The 16,188-nt window shown below is 45.7% G+C and overlaps 1 protein-coding gene across 3 annotated transcripts in view; it reads right to left on the bottom strand.

Moving 5' to 3' along the window:
• Nucleotides 1–16,188, bottom strand: part of LAMA1 (laminin subunit alpha 1) — a 197,645-nt gene that overhangs the window by 13,267 nt on the left and 168,190 nt on the right. For 2 of the 3 annotated variants that reach the window (XM_053250001.1, XM_053250000.1), the window contains exons 46-55: nt 15,528–15,661; nt 14,929–15,079; nt 12,813–12,937; nt 11,706–11,856; nt 9,368–9,512; nt 6,215–6,356; nt 2,052–2,166; nt 1,687–1,857; nt 750–901; nt 15–200 (exon numbers count right to left, since the gene is read on the bottom strand). In XM_053250001.1, coding sequence (XP_053105976.1) covers nt 15–200; nt 750–901; nt 1,687–1,857; nt 2,052–2,166; nt 6,215–6,356; nt 9,368–9,512; nt 11,706–11,856; nt 12,813–12,937; nt 14,929–15,079; nt 15,528–15,661 — 1,472 coding nt within the window. The remainder of the gene's footprint in view (nt 1–14; nt 201–749; nt 902–1,686; nt 1,858–2,051; nt 2,167–6,214; nt 6,357–9,367; nt 9,513–11,705; nt 11,857–12,812; nt 12,938–14,928; nt 15,080–15,527; nt 15,662–16,188) is intronic. The other variant, XM_053250002.1, reaches the window with a different exon arrangement.

Below are 16,188 nucleotides of genomic sequence, written 5' to 3'. Positions count from 1 at the left end.
TGAATTTAACTTACTCCCTATTAAGTATCAGGTTTGTTATACAGCCATTAAAAGAGCCAATCATTTTGAGTCCTAAAATGCCTTCTCCAGAAGGAATCCCACCAACAAAGAAATTAGATAAATTCATTGGACTACTTTCTGCCAATGGGCCAAGTCTAATTTCTGCAGGACTACTTTCATCCACTTGAACTGTTATCATCCTGGAAAACAAATGCAAAGTGAAAAATTATTCAGCAAAAAAAGTTTACAGTTTTAAGGAGAGTAACCCTTAGGAAACAAAGAATTGGTGATTTTCATAATCCACCTTAAGCCACTTAAAGATAAATGAGGTTCTCCAAGGGCTGTTTCATTGCCTTACTCGTGTGGCAGTGCAGATTTGTTGAATATCTTTATAATTAATTTTGATCACTAATCCTGTTTGTAGGTGTTGCATTATACACTGGATTTGTATGTTCCCCTGTCTAATAAATAAAAACAGCTTATTATGTGTTTACTTTGTCTATCAGTATTTGGTATGATTCCCTCTGGTGGCCAAAGCATCTAGAGATTTCAAAGGAGCATTCATGCACAACTTAATCAGTAACTGTATGCAGTATGCAATTACCATATAAATCAAAACTCCTCCATTAATAATAGGAAAACACAACTGTGATTATTCTACTGAAATGAACTAAGCTAAATCAGTTCTTTTGGGAACTTGATAAACTGACAACCACAAGCTGCAATTAAACTAGTGCTTTAGTTTGTACCTCTTACTCCGAATCAGGATGACAGAATGTTCCTGCCCATCGCTGTAAGTTCCATTAGCAGGCTGTACTGTGACCTTTCTTGTACTTGCGCGGTCTCCAGCATTAACATGCACTGCCAGATGACCACTGACCAGAATTATGGAGAAGAAGGGCTAAGTATGAGTGAAAAGGAGATCAGGTTAGTTTTTACACTCTTCCTCTACACTGCATTTTACTCACAGAAACACAGAATTGTAGGCCTGAAAGAGATTAAAAAGTCAACTACTACAGCTACTGCAATGAAGCAGGAGACTTTAAACGAAGAATTCTTAACAGATGAGCTCACATTATCTAGATTAAGTGAGCCAAAAACATTTAGCTCGATGCCAGAAACACAAATAGTACAATCAAACTGAACAAACACAAGGTGAACAACCATCCAAGTGGTTCAGGCAAACAAGTCAACCCATAACTTACAGGAGAAGGCAAATAAAATGTAAGGTCCATTAGCAAGTCTGAGCTAAGGGGGAAAACATTTCCTACCTAAAGTAAAGTGTGCCGTCGAGTCGATGTCAACTCAGAGCCCTGTGGTTGTCTTTGGTAGAATACAGGAGGGGTTTATCATTGCCATATGACAGACTTGTATACTCATTATGGCGACCTGGCTATTATATTTTAGGTAGGAAAAATGTGTTTCCCCTACTGAAAATACAGTCATAGCAGGAGGTGAGCAGTCTGGAAAAGGTAATGGTACTGAGATGGCTCCTCTTAAACAAAATGAGTAAAACTTCTAACACCCTGATTGGTTCTAGCAAAATCAACGGGACTTGCACACCCATCAACTGCTTAGGACAGGGGTGTAAAATCTGAGCATTTATTTTACGGTTGTAACCTAAAGAGATGGAGAAAGGTAAGAGCTGACAAGCTAGTTAAAAACTGAGGATAGCTGGATGCTTACCAGATGGGCTTGCCTGCGTCTCCGTTTTTCTGTACCTTTGCTAAGCCCCACAACGATAATGCCACTGGTATTCTTAGTTGCAAAAGTAGCCATAAGTTCCGATTCTGGTGAAAGGGGCTTAGGGGGCAACTCAATGTAACCATGACCTAGAATACTAACACTGCGTATGGGCTGTTTTGCAAAAGGAGAGAAATAATTGGTGAATTAGACCATTATGTATTAGATAAAGAATAATGAAGTGGTTGATTATCTGACACTATCAACAGGTCAGCCATAATAGTGTCATCATATATCACTAATTCATTTCTGAGCATCAAGCAGCAATCAGTTTCAATCTACCCAATAAAACTGTCAGGATGCCATACCTCCAGGATACAGCCTTTTCTCACACCATATGAGTTTTGAAGCAAGTCAAAGGTGGAACGGGATATTTCCAAGTTCTTAATACATCCCACATATGTTCTGCTATTAAGTCCTTTCCTAAAAAGGGGTGAAAAAGAGGGTAACTGAGGGAAACATAAGGTCACTTAATTTAATTCAGAAGGAATCATTGTCAAATTGGACCATTTCCTTCTTTGAAATCGGCAGCTACTTTACAGTGGCCACAGAGCACACAGCAATTCTTGCTTCTTTAGGACATAACTATTCACACTAACTTATTCCAATTGGCCCTTCTACCCTTTACTTGCCTTTCTCTTTCTCCCTAATGTGATAAATTGCACTCTTAAATTGTCAGCCAGCAGGCACTGTTTAGAAAAGTGAAATGCTTTATTAAAAACTAATTAAATCAGTAAAGGCGACATCCTGACTAAATTACTTGATGGAAGTTCCATTGAAATTAAGTAGTAACTTCTAAGTGGTACTATTGAGTAACTTAGTTTGGATGTCAACCACAGAATATAGCAAGCATGCCATGACCATCTGAAGGCACAAGTGTGCAGCAGTGCATCCATTCAGAGCAAAGACTTCAGTGCTGTCCATAAACGACATATGGCACAGGAAGTAATTTTTTCTTCTTTTCTGCTCTTCTCAATATGCCTCTCCCCAGTTCTCAGGGCAAGTATTCAGATTACCTCTGGTTCAAATGTAATACTAAACCGCAGTTCAGCACTACCTGAACAAGTCTAAGGGATCCATGAGCCCACGTGTTCCTCCCTTTCCTCCTGAGAAGAGAATGGAAGTTTTTGCTTTCACTTTAAGAACAAGCTGCAGTTGTTTGTTACGTATGAACTCAGGGGACTATGTTCTATTAAGCAAGTATAATTAGGACAAGCTAGGATATCAAGCCACGATACCTTGACTATAGTTAACAAAGCACTGTTCTGCAGGTTCATGTGTAACAGGAAAATGCAGTTAATCCTTAGAATGAGAACAAAAGTTTTTACTCTTCCCTGGCATGCAAGAGAGCAGATAAGTGGGGGAGTGGTGCATGTGAGTCCATGGCTCCCTTAGTCTCATTCACAAAGTGCTAAATCATAGTTTAGCATATAATTGAAGCAGATCTAACTCTTCAGCAAAGTTAAAGCAATTTTCAGCAACTTGTATTAGCTCTCAGTTTTGCAATATAATCTAGTAATAAATACTTATGTATACAAGATGAGTATTCACACACGACCAGCATGCGGGCAAGAGAGACAGCAGGGTCGAACTCAGCTAAAGGCCAGGCTTAGAATCTGGGTTTGGCTGGGCGAGAGCATCAGGACCCGCACGAGTCCTGGCACTCCACATGAGCAGCCTAGCCTAGGCTAGACTGACCTAGCCTGGGCTAGGCGGCTTGTGAGAACAGTGTTAATGGAACTGTCCTGGGATGTTTGGTCAGCAGCCTAATGTCCGGGCTTTGTAGGGGAATTAGCTCTTAAAGAGGGTCAGCTCCACCAGTTTTAATTTGTGCAAACATTTGGACTCAATAAATGACTGGATTGAGACAAGGTTATCATTTCAAAATAAAAAGAAGATATTTATTGTAGGAGGGACACAAAAACAAAGAAATTTGTGGTTAAAGCAATATTACTACCAAAAATACATTTAACTGCAATGAGGCATTTTGGCTTAAAGTCTAATGTGTAAGTCTGGTGGGCAAGAGAAAGAGCCTTGCAAGAGAGATGGGGGTAGCTTAGATCTATGAAAGGGATAGAGAGGGCCCAGTTGCAGGGCAAATGTTCACCTTCACCTGATCTGGACAACGGGACCTCAGGACTCTGGGGAGGGCTACAGAATCTCATCCTCTGAGGCAGTGTGATTGGAAGCAGGAGGGTTGCTGGGATTAGTAGAGGAAGAGGTGCCCATGAGAAAGATACTTCCATGGGGCCAGCTTCCTATGGCTGCTAGGCAAGCTGGATGGATAGGCAGAAGGACAGATCTGGAGAGTGGCATAGAAAACTGGACACCCCCAGTTGCAATGGCGTGTACAGCAGATTGTCCAAGTTACTAGTGATTACAAGCTATTTGTAGGTTGTAGGAAAGCACAAAGAGTGCTCAATGGTGTCCCAGGTGAAGCATACAAGAGAGCGCAAAGGTTGCAGGGAGCATCCAATGGAGTCCCAAGTGAAAGGCACAAGGGAGCCCAAAAATTGCTTGTTAGTCCCAAGTGAAATACATGGGGGATCACAAAGATTGCTTATTGGAGTCCAGAGTGAAATACACGGGGAGTACACTGGTTCATGGAAGTGGGGATACCTATATCCCAATACATGCCTTGGGGGCAAATTCCTGCTGCCCTGTTTGTCTGATTAGAAGTGCCAGGATGGACCTGCACAGAATGCATGCAATGATCACTCTTTCCTGGGTGTAACAATGTGGGAATCACCTTCTGTGTGCAAGGCTGATTATGATGACAGTCCGAACATGCAGGTGTGCAAAAGAGTATTTGTGCCTGGATGGGTTCTCCAGTAATCCTATCAATAATTTCAATACATACAACTCTAGGTCTACATCACTGACTCATCTTCTTTGTGATGGGAAGACCATTGCTTCACTACCTTATCTTCTTTTCTTCCTGCTTGGCATAATAGGTTTGTTAGTATGTTGTCATCTCTTGTGAGAGGATGGGGGGAGTAAAGGCAGTTCATTCTGAGTTTAGAGTGGCCCTGGATGCCAATTAACTCTCTGTAGTTAACTTCTGGAGTCTGTTTAGCTGGGACCCCTGCATTAGGGATGTGCACGGTCCGGAGAAGTCCGGACCGGCACCGAAGGGGGGTCTTGTTTTTAGGGCGGGGAGGGCTTGCTTAGCCCTCCCGCCTCCTTGCCCCCGCCAGCGCCCGTATTGTACTGTATAGGGGCGCTGGAAACCAGCCCCCCCCCCCGCCGCCACGGCGAAATAACCTCTAAAACCATCCAGCCCTCCCTCCCTCCCAGCTAGCTGCCCGCCCACCCACCCACCCAGTTGCTCACCCGGTCGCTGGATAAAAAGCGAGAGGAGCTCCGGCACAGAGCTCCTCTCGCTTGGAAGGCCTCCAGCAGAATGGTGGCTTGCGCGCGCGCGCATGCGCGCGCCGCAAACCACGCCATTCTCCGGAGGCCCGGTCTACCCGGCGGGGTAGACCCGGCGATCGGAGGCCCGGTCTACCCAGCGATCGGAGGCCCGGTCTACCCGGCCCTTTCCCGCCGGGTAGACCGGGCCTCCGGAGAACGGCGTGGTTTGCGGCGCGCGCATGCGCGCGCGCGCAAGCCACCATTCTGCTGGAGGCCTTCCAAGCGAGAGGAGCTCTGTGCCGGAGCTCCTCTCGCTTTTTATCCAGCGACCGGGTGAGCGACTGGGTGGGTGGGTGGGCGGGCAGCTAGCTGGGAGGGAGGGAGGGCTGGATGGTTTTAGAGGTTATTTCGCCGCGGCGGTGGAGGCGGCGGCGGGGGGGGCGGCTGGTTTCCAGCGCCCCTATACAGTACAATACGGGCGCTGGCGGGGGCAAGGAGGCGGGAGGGCTAAGCAAGCCCTCCCGCCCTTAAAGAAATACCCCCCACCCGGACCCGAACCAGGCAGGGCTGGACCGGTCCGGCAGTTCGGCCATTCTTTGGAATGGCTGCCGGACCGGTTCGGACACACCACTACCCTGCATAGGGAAGGGGCGTGCATCTTGATCCCCATACCAATTTGCTTGCTTGTAGCAAAATCTAGGGGTGACTAGCCCATCACCAACTAAGTGACCTGTCCCCATGTGTACCATAAACTGAGAGCTCACATTATTGTGAAGCTCCTGAGCATATCCAAAGTGCAATCTCCAAGCCGGGAGATGCAACTGCAAGCAGAGAGGCTCCTGGGAGCCAAGCAGAATAAGCATAGCTAGCAACAACAGCCTTGCTGTGTATTAATGTAGACTGTGAAATTAGGCATTATGAACAATGATTCCGTAAAAAAAGAGAAAAAAGAGCAAATATATGCAGTTCTGACATTAAGATGGAGTATTATGAAACCTAAAATTTAAAACGGATAAAAAGGATAAAAACTTGGTATTATTTAATTTGGATCACTATGTTTGAAAGTTCACAATCAGGTAACGGGGGAATGGTGTGTGTGTGCTTTAATGAAACCTACCTGACTGCCCTTGATCGTGGCAACCCACCAATGTAAATAGGATCCTTATCAGAACGATTCAGGTCGGAGGCTGTACCAGGGGATTCTCCTTGCTTGATTTCTTTAGAACTGAGATTATAAGCCTCCATGACTGCCAAGATCCCTGAAAGATAATGAATGCAGACATCAGCAAGTCTCTGAACACCTGACAATTTGCTATGCTACTTTAGTTATTACTCAAACACAACAGCAAAACATAAAAACAAGGATGTCCTTTTTATTAAAAAGCACGTTGCTTAAAATAATCCAATTCTCCTGTGAAGAAGAAATTCAAAACACATGCAATTTGAGATATGTTTTCTTTCTACAACAGGAAACAGCCATTTAAATTTTTCATTTCGTCTCCTTAAAAATGGGCGGCGGGGGGAGGTTCCTCTAAACTTTCTAGTTAAAACAGAGGTCTTATAAGCACAAACTGAGGCTGTTCTCAGTTGGCTGCCTGTGAGAACACTGGGAGCCATGTGGATCCGGGTGCTGCCGCAGCGCCAAACTGGCTTTCCACCCCAGCTTTTAGCCCAGGTTAACAGAGCAAGTGCTCCGTTAACCCAGGCTTCAGGATCATGTGCCAGCGTGGATTGCTTGCAGACCCATCTGACTCAGAGTCCCCAATGCACTGCACTCATTGCACGATATACTGTGGGATTCCCCTGGGGGAAGGAACGCCACCGCGGCAATTGTGTGTGTGATGACGTGGCGGGGGCCAGTGCAGGACTGTCTGCAGAGAAGGTAGGCTTAACCCTGCTTTTCCTTCGCCTGCCCGTCCAATTGTGTGAAAGGCCACACTGAACTAATTCACACAGTCAAAAACTGTGTTCTACCTGGGTTTGGGAACTGTGTGTGCTCCCAATTTTCGGTTGTGTGGAAGCAAGGTAAGAGGGAAACCTTAGTAGAAGTGATTGTGTGTGCAAGCAAGGTAGGAGGAGGAGAGATCCAGGTTTTCCTCCGACCTTGCTTCCACACAATCACTTCTACCCAGGTTTTCCTCTTACCTTGCTTCCACACAACTGAAAATTGGGAGCACACACAGCTCCCAAACCTGGATAGAACACAGTTTTAGATTGTGTGATATGTATATGATGTACTGTAGATATATATATATAAAATTAATTATTGTATATAATAACTCTAGTTAGATTTGAGAAAGGTCAGGTGATTTTCCTATTTGACATAAGCAGACTTGCTAACTTGCTTGATAAGTTCAAGAGCCGGGTCTCACGATCGGTGAGACCCGGTTTGGTGAGCTGAGTGGGGAGGGAGCCTTGGGCGGCCGGATCGGCCACCCACATAATTGCTGGCTCCGTGATGGAGCCAGCGGGGGCAGATTGGCCCCTGGAAGCTCCAGCATGCCCTGTGTGAATGCGCAGGGCATGCTGGAGAGATCCCCGGAGCCGGAAGGTGGCTTTTCACCTCCCCTCTGGGGGGGTCCTCCTTGTGAGTAGCCACAGTGCAGAGCCGCGCTGTGGCTACTCACACTAAAAAACACCCGGTTTGCGGAGCACTTGCTCCGCAAACCCGGTTTTAGGGGAGGGTTATTTAGGCAGGTTAACCACCTCGGAGCCACCGGGCTTGCTTGCAAGCCCGGTGGTTCCCACGATCATCCAAAATCGGGCTAGGCTCCCCTAGCCCAATTTTGGCTGATCGTGGGAATAGCCCCAAAGAGTCACAAACATCTTCTGTCACCATGCAGTTTATTGAAAGAAAAAGATTGTGCCGTCGAGTCAGTGAGGCTATTCATACGATGGGAGAAAATTGGGCTAGCGGAGGCTAGCCCAATTTCCTCCCATCGTGAGAACCACTAGGCTCAGCTGTGAGCCCGGTGGTTCTTAAGTGGGTCACCCACTTAAGTAGCCTGGTGCTTAAACCGGGTTTGCAGAGTGGAGAGCTCTGCAAACCCGGTTTTGGCCAACATGAGGAGCCACGGCACAGCTCCGCGCCAGGGCTCCTCACAAAGAGACCCCCGGAGGGAAGGCAAAAAGCCGCCTCCCAGCTCAGGGGTCTCTTCCAGCATGCCCTGCGTGCTCACGCAGGGTATGCTGGAGCTTCCGGGGGCTGCGCGGCCCCTGATCCTCCCAGCCCCCGCCGGCTCCATAACGGACCTGGCAGTTGTGTGGGCGGCCACTTTGGCTGCCCAGAGCAGACTGCCTGCTCGTGTGAGGGGAGAGCGGGATAAGCCCGCTCTCCCCGCTAACCCTCCCGAGGCGGGTCTCCTTGATCATGAGACCCGCCTCAGTGTCGACTCCTGGCATAGAGCCCTGTCGTTTTCTTAGCAGAATACAGGAAGAGTTTACCATTGCCTCTTCCCACGCAGTGTGAGATGATGCCTTTCGGCACCTTCCTATATTGCTGCTGCCCAATATAGGTGTTTCCCATAGTGTGGGAAACAAACCAGTAGGGATTCAAACTTACAGTTTCTTGCTCCCTAGCTAAGTTGCTTCCCTGATGCACCATTAGGTGGCCCTGCACAGAATAATACGGACTTTTTCCTTATTGGAAGAGTCCTAGTTAAAGCACCTTAAATCCTATGGATTTCATTCGGGTATATCAGATGACATGTGGAAAGTAAGTAGGAAGCAAGCAGTGGTTCCCAGTGGGTGCACACTCCCATTGCTCCCTGGTACTTCCACCCACTTCTGTGTCATCTGAACTCGGAAATGTCAAATGGAGAATGTTGGGATCCCTTTGTCAACCCAACATTTGCAGTTGGTTTGACAATGTTGGGTAGCAGGGGGGTCACAACTCGCTCCCTGACAGTTCTGTGTTCAGATGACTCGGAAATGTACTGAAGTACTAGCTAGCAGCAAGAACACACACTCTCCACAAACTGTCACTTCCTGCCTACTTATTTTCCACAAGCCAACTGAAGCCTCCCTAAGAAAGCAAAACATGACTTAGTACTATTGAAATCATGGAGACAAGTTAATTGTGACAAACTGAATTCCCATTTATTTAAATAAGATGTAGTAATCCTAATGTTATTTTAGGATGCAACTAACCCTATTAAAATTAATGTGACTTAAACATGGTTAACTTGTATTAGTTTGTGCATCTGAGCATCTTATTTATACAAAAAAATCTGCCAAGTCAAAATCTGCCATTCATATTAATGCATTTTACCTTCCTTTTTGTTTCGACTGAATGAAATTTTATACCATGTCCCATTATTGTAACGGCTTTCTGTTTTAAGGGTAAGAGGACCTGAACCCAGATCAACAGTTAGTTTAACTTTGCCATCAACAAGCTCCAGAAACAAGAAATCCCTCTGCAGAAGAAACAAAACAAAACATAAAAGACAACCAACAGATAACTTGAATGTTTCTAGAAGCGCATGCATTTTTTAAAACCTAAAGTGAGTTTGCCTTCATATAAACACACACATTTAAAATTATACAGTAAGGCGGGTCTCACAATCCGGCATACTGGGGAGACCCCCGGAGTCAGGAGGCAGCTTTCCCCCTCCTCTCCGGGGGTCTACTCATGAGTAGGCACGGCATGAAGCCACGCCGTGGCTACTCACGATTTTGAAAACCAGGTTTGCAGAGCGCTCGCTCCACAAACCTGGTTTTGGGGCAGGGGTTCCTGAGTGGGTTACCCACTCTAGAACCACCAGGCTCGCAGCCGAGCCCGGTGGTTCTGACGATCTGCAAAAATCGGGCTAGGCTCTCCTAGCCTGATTTTTGCAGATCGTCAGAATAGCCCCAGAGTGAAGCATAAACCTTTGGCTTGGGTACTAAGTATCTGTTATGATTTTTATTTTCTCTGTTCAGTGGTTAGCATAGTACGACTTTGTATTTAAAATGTTTTAGCATGTTCTGAGTATCCGGCATATGGTGAGTATCTGGCACATCAAAACTAACCCACCACCAATGCACCAGGGTTTTGCACCGCGTGTGGGGAGCAACCTTCCCTTTTGCTCTGCAGCCACCTCTGCCTCTCATGACTACATCCCTGATGGTCAGGGGATCTTCAGGGAGAAGGTTGCAGGAGGCACAAGCAGCTGCAGAGAGAAGAACTTGTGTGAGGAGGACATGATTGTTGGCAAACACCCTGAGGTGCTTCACATGCTCAAAGTGAAGTGCCTTAGCCCACTCTCCCCGCACACGGGCAGGTGGATCGGCTTTCCACACGACTACCGGCTCTGTCACGGAGCCAGTCAAGGCACCAGAGACTGGGGGCCGCCCAGCCCCCAGAAGTCCTAGAACACCCCACGCAAGTGCACGGGGCATTCGGGGAAGACCCCCCGAGGTCAGGAGGCTTGCTGGAGCCTCCCAGTCAGGGGGCTCCTTGTGAGTCACTGTGGCATGGAGCCACACCGCAGCGTCTCACGATTGGGAAAACGGGGTTAGCGGAGCACTCGCTCTGTTATCCTCATTTAACGGGAGGGGTGTTTTGCAGGGTTTGCTGCCAGGAGCCATGCTGCTCCCATGGCAGCACAGGACCACAGGAAAGCGGGCTGGGCTCCCTTAGCCCATTTTCCTGCGGTCGTGGGAATAGCCTCCCTTTCTCTCTAAAACTTTCTGTCCCTCTGAAACTATCTCCCTAAGGATTCCTGGACCCTCAGGGTATACTTTCAGGAGACATGAGTGACTGCAAAGGGAAGGGGAGATTGCCAAAAATCATGCACAACCCTGGCACACTGGCAAAAGGTTAGTTTGGATGTTGGCCATTATCCTGTAAAGCCTACAAGCATCCTGAAAAGTAGGTCAATACTACTGTTTCAATTTTGCACACAGGAGACAGAACTGAGAAAGAGTGCTCTATTTAAGACTACCTGGTGAGCCTATCACAGAAGCAACATTCTAAGGGGCCAGGAGCTTCCTGATTTGTACTCAGTTTGTTAGCCATTATGCTGCACCAGTTCTGAAATCACAATCAAACTGTGTGGGAAATGGATACAGAATAAGGCTGTTATGAGCAGCCTAGCCTGGGCTCGGCTGCTTCTGCGGGTCCCACCACTCCCGCCCAGCCAAACCATACTTTTAAGCCTGGCTCTTAGCTGAGGTTAAGGGAGCAAAGGTTACTTATTTAACCCTGCTGCTGGGATTGTGTGTCTCCCTGGGCTGCATACAGTCTGAGGAGACACAGAGACAGGCACCTCGAGTGCCCATCTGTTGGGGGAACCTCCCAACGCTTGGCACACTGTGGAATACCCAGAGGCGGGGACGTGTCATCCTGGCCTTCAGAGCTCTGCACTGCCTGGCGCAGCGCTGCTCATCTGGGTGGAACTGTACGGAAGCAAAGTAGGAGGGAAAGTTACCCAGGTTTTACTCCTACTTTGCCGCCACATAATCATGCTACCCAGGTTTTTCTCTTACCTTGGTTCCACACCACCAAAAATTGGGAGCACACACAGCTCCCAAACCTGGGTAGACCACAGTTTTTGATTTTGTGAATGACCTCAGGGTATAGAACTGACTGAGCTACAGAGCCTTTAAAACTGGACCGGTGTTCTTACTGTGCCATTAGAAGCCAAGTATACTAAGAGCCCATTGGGTGAGAAGGTTCTGAAAAATACGATGATTTGAGTCAAAGTGGAGCGAAGCGCCTTCTCCACTACTGAATATCCACTGCCATCAAAATGAAATGAAGTGTCTTCATCCTGTAGGCTAGGAAAGCAAACAAAACAAAAGGATTTGAAATGCTGCTTTCTTCTCTACCAGGCAATTCCTGCCCAAAAATATCTGTGCTACGACTATGATGATTTCAACACCACTTTACAATATAGTTCTCAAAGCGGTTTTCTGAGAAACACAAATAATAGGTAGACAGACAGAAAAGATGGTTCCTTTCTGCTGCTGGCAGAAATAACCAGAGCTTGTGCAAGTATTGTTCTTCAAGAATCCTAATGGCAGGCGACAAGAATGAAATCAGCTGATATCAGAATCAGTAAGATCCCCAGGCAGCACACACAGTACTTTCACTGAGTTAATTAAGAATACTCAGAGATTAAGAATGTGCTGTTTCTAAAGACTTTTCCAGAACAATCCTTTATCTCCCTCTGCTGGTTACAAGTGATATTGACTTGGGATTCATTTAAATAAAAACATATTTTTATACAAGATGTTTTGTATATATGCTACTTACAGCCACTGTTCCCTCTAAGCGTGCACATGTGCGCGTGCTCACAGGTTTTTTATGTCTGCTCAGGTGGAATCAGGAAGGCATTACTCTGAATGCATGTGTGTACACACTGCCTTGATACTGCCACCCCGAACAAAACTCATTCCGCACACAGATGAAAAAATATTAGAGAGACCACTACTTACAGCTGTTAAAAATTTGAATCTTAGAGAACAACTAAATGAGTATAATATCTGAATCTAATTTAGACCACTATTTTACTAGGAAGAGATTTACATGTATGGAGCAAACAAACCAAGAATGTAAATTTACAAAAGTAAATTCGTCACCACTCATCTGCTTCAGATACTATAGCAAAACCATGAGTTGATCCAGAGGATGGTCCACCTGTTGTTCATCTCTGCACTAAAGCTCTATTTATACACACAGGCATAACTCCTAATTTTGGTTTTAGATTTCAACTACTGTTTCCAGATCTTACCTTCCAAAGCATCCATTGCACTTGCCTTCCCTTTCCATGTAGTTCCAAAGTCCAACTGATTTGCCATTCAGGAATGCTTCCCCCATGCATCCCTTAAAATGTGTTACCTTAATGGCAGGGGATTTCTGTTACAGAATAAATACGTTTGATGAAGAGAGATCAGGTACTCTGGAATTCATCCACATGAACAGTATTTATGCCCAACAAACTGCAGCTTGATGTAGGGATAAACAAAGGAGCTCTTCTCAGGATCAGTGAGAAGAGCTCCAAGGAGGTCTGCAGGAAGAGCAGTGAATTTTTTTTCATAGTTTCTGTGCATGTGTTTTACAATAAAAGGAAAAGCATATTATTGATATCTATAGTCAATTATGCAGATAACTATGACAAATTTGGATGAAGAGGAAATACAAACCAAGATATGAATTATCAGATGAATAAACTCTTGCTCACATCCTAACATTGCATTCACAGGTACTTTTCACTCTCACAAGGGGAGGGGGTGATTTTTGCCAATGTCCCTTCCCTCTGCTGTCCCCAATGACCCCCAATCCTCAGAGACATATGGGGGGAGGGCACTGGGGCAGTAGGATGAAGAGGAGAAGCAGCAAAAACCATTCCTCCCACATATGAGTGGAAAGTACTTCCACATGCATGGCATTAGCCAGGATGTAAGCCAGTGTTGATGCACTGGGATTATCCGTATCTTGCTTTGTATTTCCTCCTCCAAAGTTGCGATAATTATTTGCATTAGGACAAATAATCTTGTGATTTTCACATTATAATTATGAACATTTATATACTGCTTTTCAACAAAAAGGCTCACAAAGCAGTTTACACAGAAAAAGAAATAAGATAATCACCTGCTTTGCAAGCTGAACTCCTTCAGCGAGCACAACATTAGTCAGGATGTGAGCCTTGTATTTTCTTGATTACCTTATGGAAACCCAATAGCATTTATTTATAGTGGCTTTATAATGTCATTAAGGCTTGAGAGCCATCTATTATATTAATTCTTGTAGATGTGTGGGGATGCATCCCGGCAACCCAGCGGATTGGCTGGGCGGTGGAGACGCCAGATTGGCTGGGCTGGGCAGCGGTTGGCTGCGTAGGGAAGTGGCCGCTTGGGGAGGAAAGGAAAGGAAGGAAAGCGGGCAAGTGGAGAGGAGAACTGAACAGACTGGGGCAGAAGGGAGGGGGGGAAGCTGAGGGGAGAGAAAGCGGCAGAGCCTGGCTGGGCAGAGACAAACGGCTGGCCGCTTTGGAAGATGCTCTCTAGAGGGAGGGCCATGCAGGAAGGAGCCGGCTGAATGCTTGGCCGCCCGACACCAGGGACTAGAGGAAGGAGGAGGCGGCAACAGCCAGCAGGGAAAACACAAGCAGGCTAAAAAGCGGGGGGGGGGCACAAATGAGAGAGAGAGAAAGAGGGGGAAACGGAGGAGGGAGCAAGCTGGATCAGAAGGCTTGGGGGGAGGGAGCAGGCCCGGACTGGCCCACAGGGCAACAGGGCATATGGGGGAGGGGAGTAGGGCAGAAGGTGGGAGGAGTGTACTGCTGCACAGATGCTCTGTGCGGGATCTGCTAGTTTTCTATATTTCACCAAAGACAAAAATAGGTTTGTCACTTTCCATATACTCCACAGCCAATCACACTCATTGATGAGTTATTTAAATGTATATCCTGTTTCCAAGTAAAAATTTTGAAACCATCTTCAAACAAATTAAAAGTACTGAAACACACACTCACTCCCTCTCTACACACACACACACATGCTAAAAACATTCCTGGACCAATTTTTAAAAACTGTTTTTTAAAAAACCTTAATATTGTTCAGGGCATCCAATTATTTCTTCATCAAGAGGTAAAAGAATGTGCAAATATATGCTTGTTGTATTTACTTTTTTACATATTTAAGGACTGTATATATTTAATCGTCTTAGGTATAGTCCTGAAAATAATGTGTGAAATAGCTTTTAGATACCATTTAAAACATATTTTATTTTAACTCTGGTTGCATGATTATTCTTGCCCATTCATCAAAGATTTATGATTGGGAGCAACTTTGAAATTAATAAAATGTACTGTAATGAAATATTACAACATAGCTTTTATTTTTCACCTTGATTTGCCCACCAAGTCCTCCAATAAACATTAGAGTTGATTGGTCTACATCCAGTATTGTTGCTATCCCAGGAGAGGTGGCAGTTCTCACAAAAGGCTTCTGAGAAGAGTTTGTCTCCTCGACACTCAAGGTCCCAGTTTTGCCAAACCTAATTATCACAAACAATAGAGAACTGAACACTGTTTTGTATGCTCACTGTAGCTCATAATTTGCATTCTCAAACTACAGTAAGGCTTCATAACTTTGACCCTCGTGCAGATGATGGACTAAAATCCCCATCAACCCTAATTTTTGGCCTCCGTGGTTGGGGGATGATTGGAGCTGTAATCTGAAAACAGCTGGAGGTTTTGTGCAGCCCTGATGGCATTATATATTTACAGCTAAAGAGCTGGAAAATATGCAGAGAGTAAACATGGCCACGTGATATACAGCTGACAGCAGCTTTCTGGCCATCCAATTATTTACATGAACTTTATTTTGTAGGGAATGGTTCTCTTCTTTAGGTACTAATTCTTTCAGATTTACTGGTGATGTGTAGATTTGATGTCCTCCTCAGAATAATAAATCATACGTGTCACACATGAATTGCATTTTACCTTGTAGCATGTATTCGGTGCCATTTGTTGTTGTTTATGGGAAAGGCAGGATATTCCAATCTTGCTGATCCAGAGCCCATATCCCACAAGAAGGCTACCTTACCACGTCGCATCTCCACTGCCATGAAGTCAGTCTGAAAAGAAGGTTGCAGGTCACAAAAGAATGCCAACATGGCTAATACAAAAGGAGCTATTAAGAGACCCCCTGTGAGGGTACTGATCAAATTCAAATGACATCTAGTTCACATGCAGCATGGTATAAGCTTAAAAATAAGACAACAGGGAAACCTATTCTATGATGAAAACTATGAGGTCATTCACACAATCAAAGGGTATTCACATTTTTAAAAAGGGGTATTCACACAACCGTTTGGGAGGGCGAGCTGTGGGTGGAAGGCTGCAAAACCTTACCTTCTCCCCATACAAGCCAGTAAACATTGCTGCGAGCATGGACTGTGTTACCAGAAAATCCACTGCTGTGTCAGGCAGTGTGGAGCTCTGGAGGCTGCAATGCCACATCCCAGCTTTCGCGTATCCCACAATACACTCAGTGCGGTGCATTGGGGGATTCTCCCAGGAGACAGGAGCTATAGGCTGGGCTTCCCTAGCCTGGTTGAGGCTGTGTGTGAGAACAGCCTCAAAAACTGTGTTCTGCCCGGGT

The sequence above is a fragment of the Hemicordylus capensis genome, chromosome 4 (assembly GCF_027244095.1).
Source record: "Hemicordylus capensis ecotype Gifberg chromosome 4, rHemCap1.1.pri, whole genome shotgun sequence".
NCBI classification, from domain to species: Eukaryota; Metazoa; Chordata; class Lepidosauria; order Squamata; family Cordylidae; genus Hemicordylus; species Hemicordylus capensis.
The sequence above is the reverse complement of the archived record's forward strand: the minus strand, read 5'-3'. Positions and strand labels throughout refer to the sequence as shown.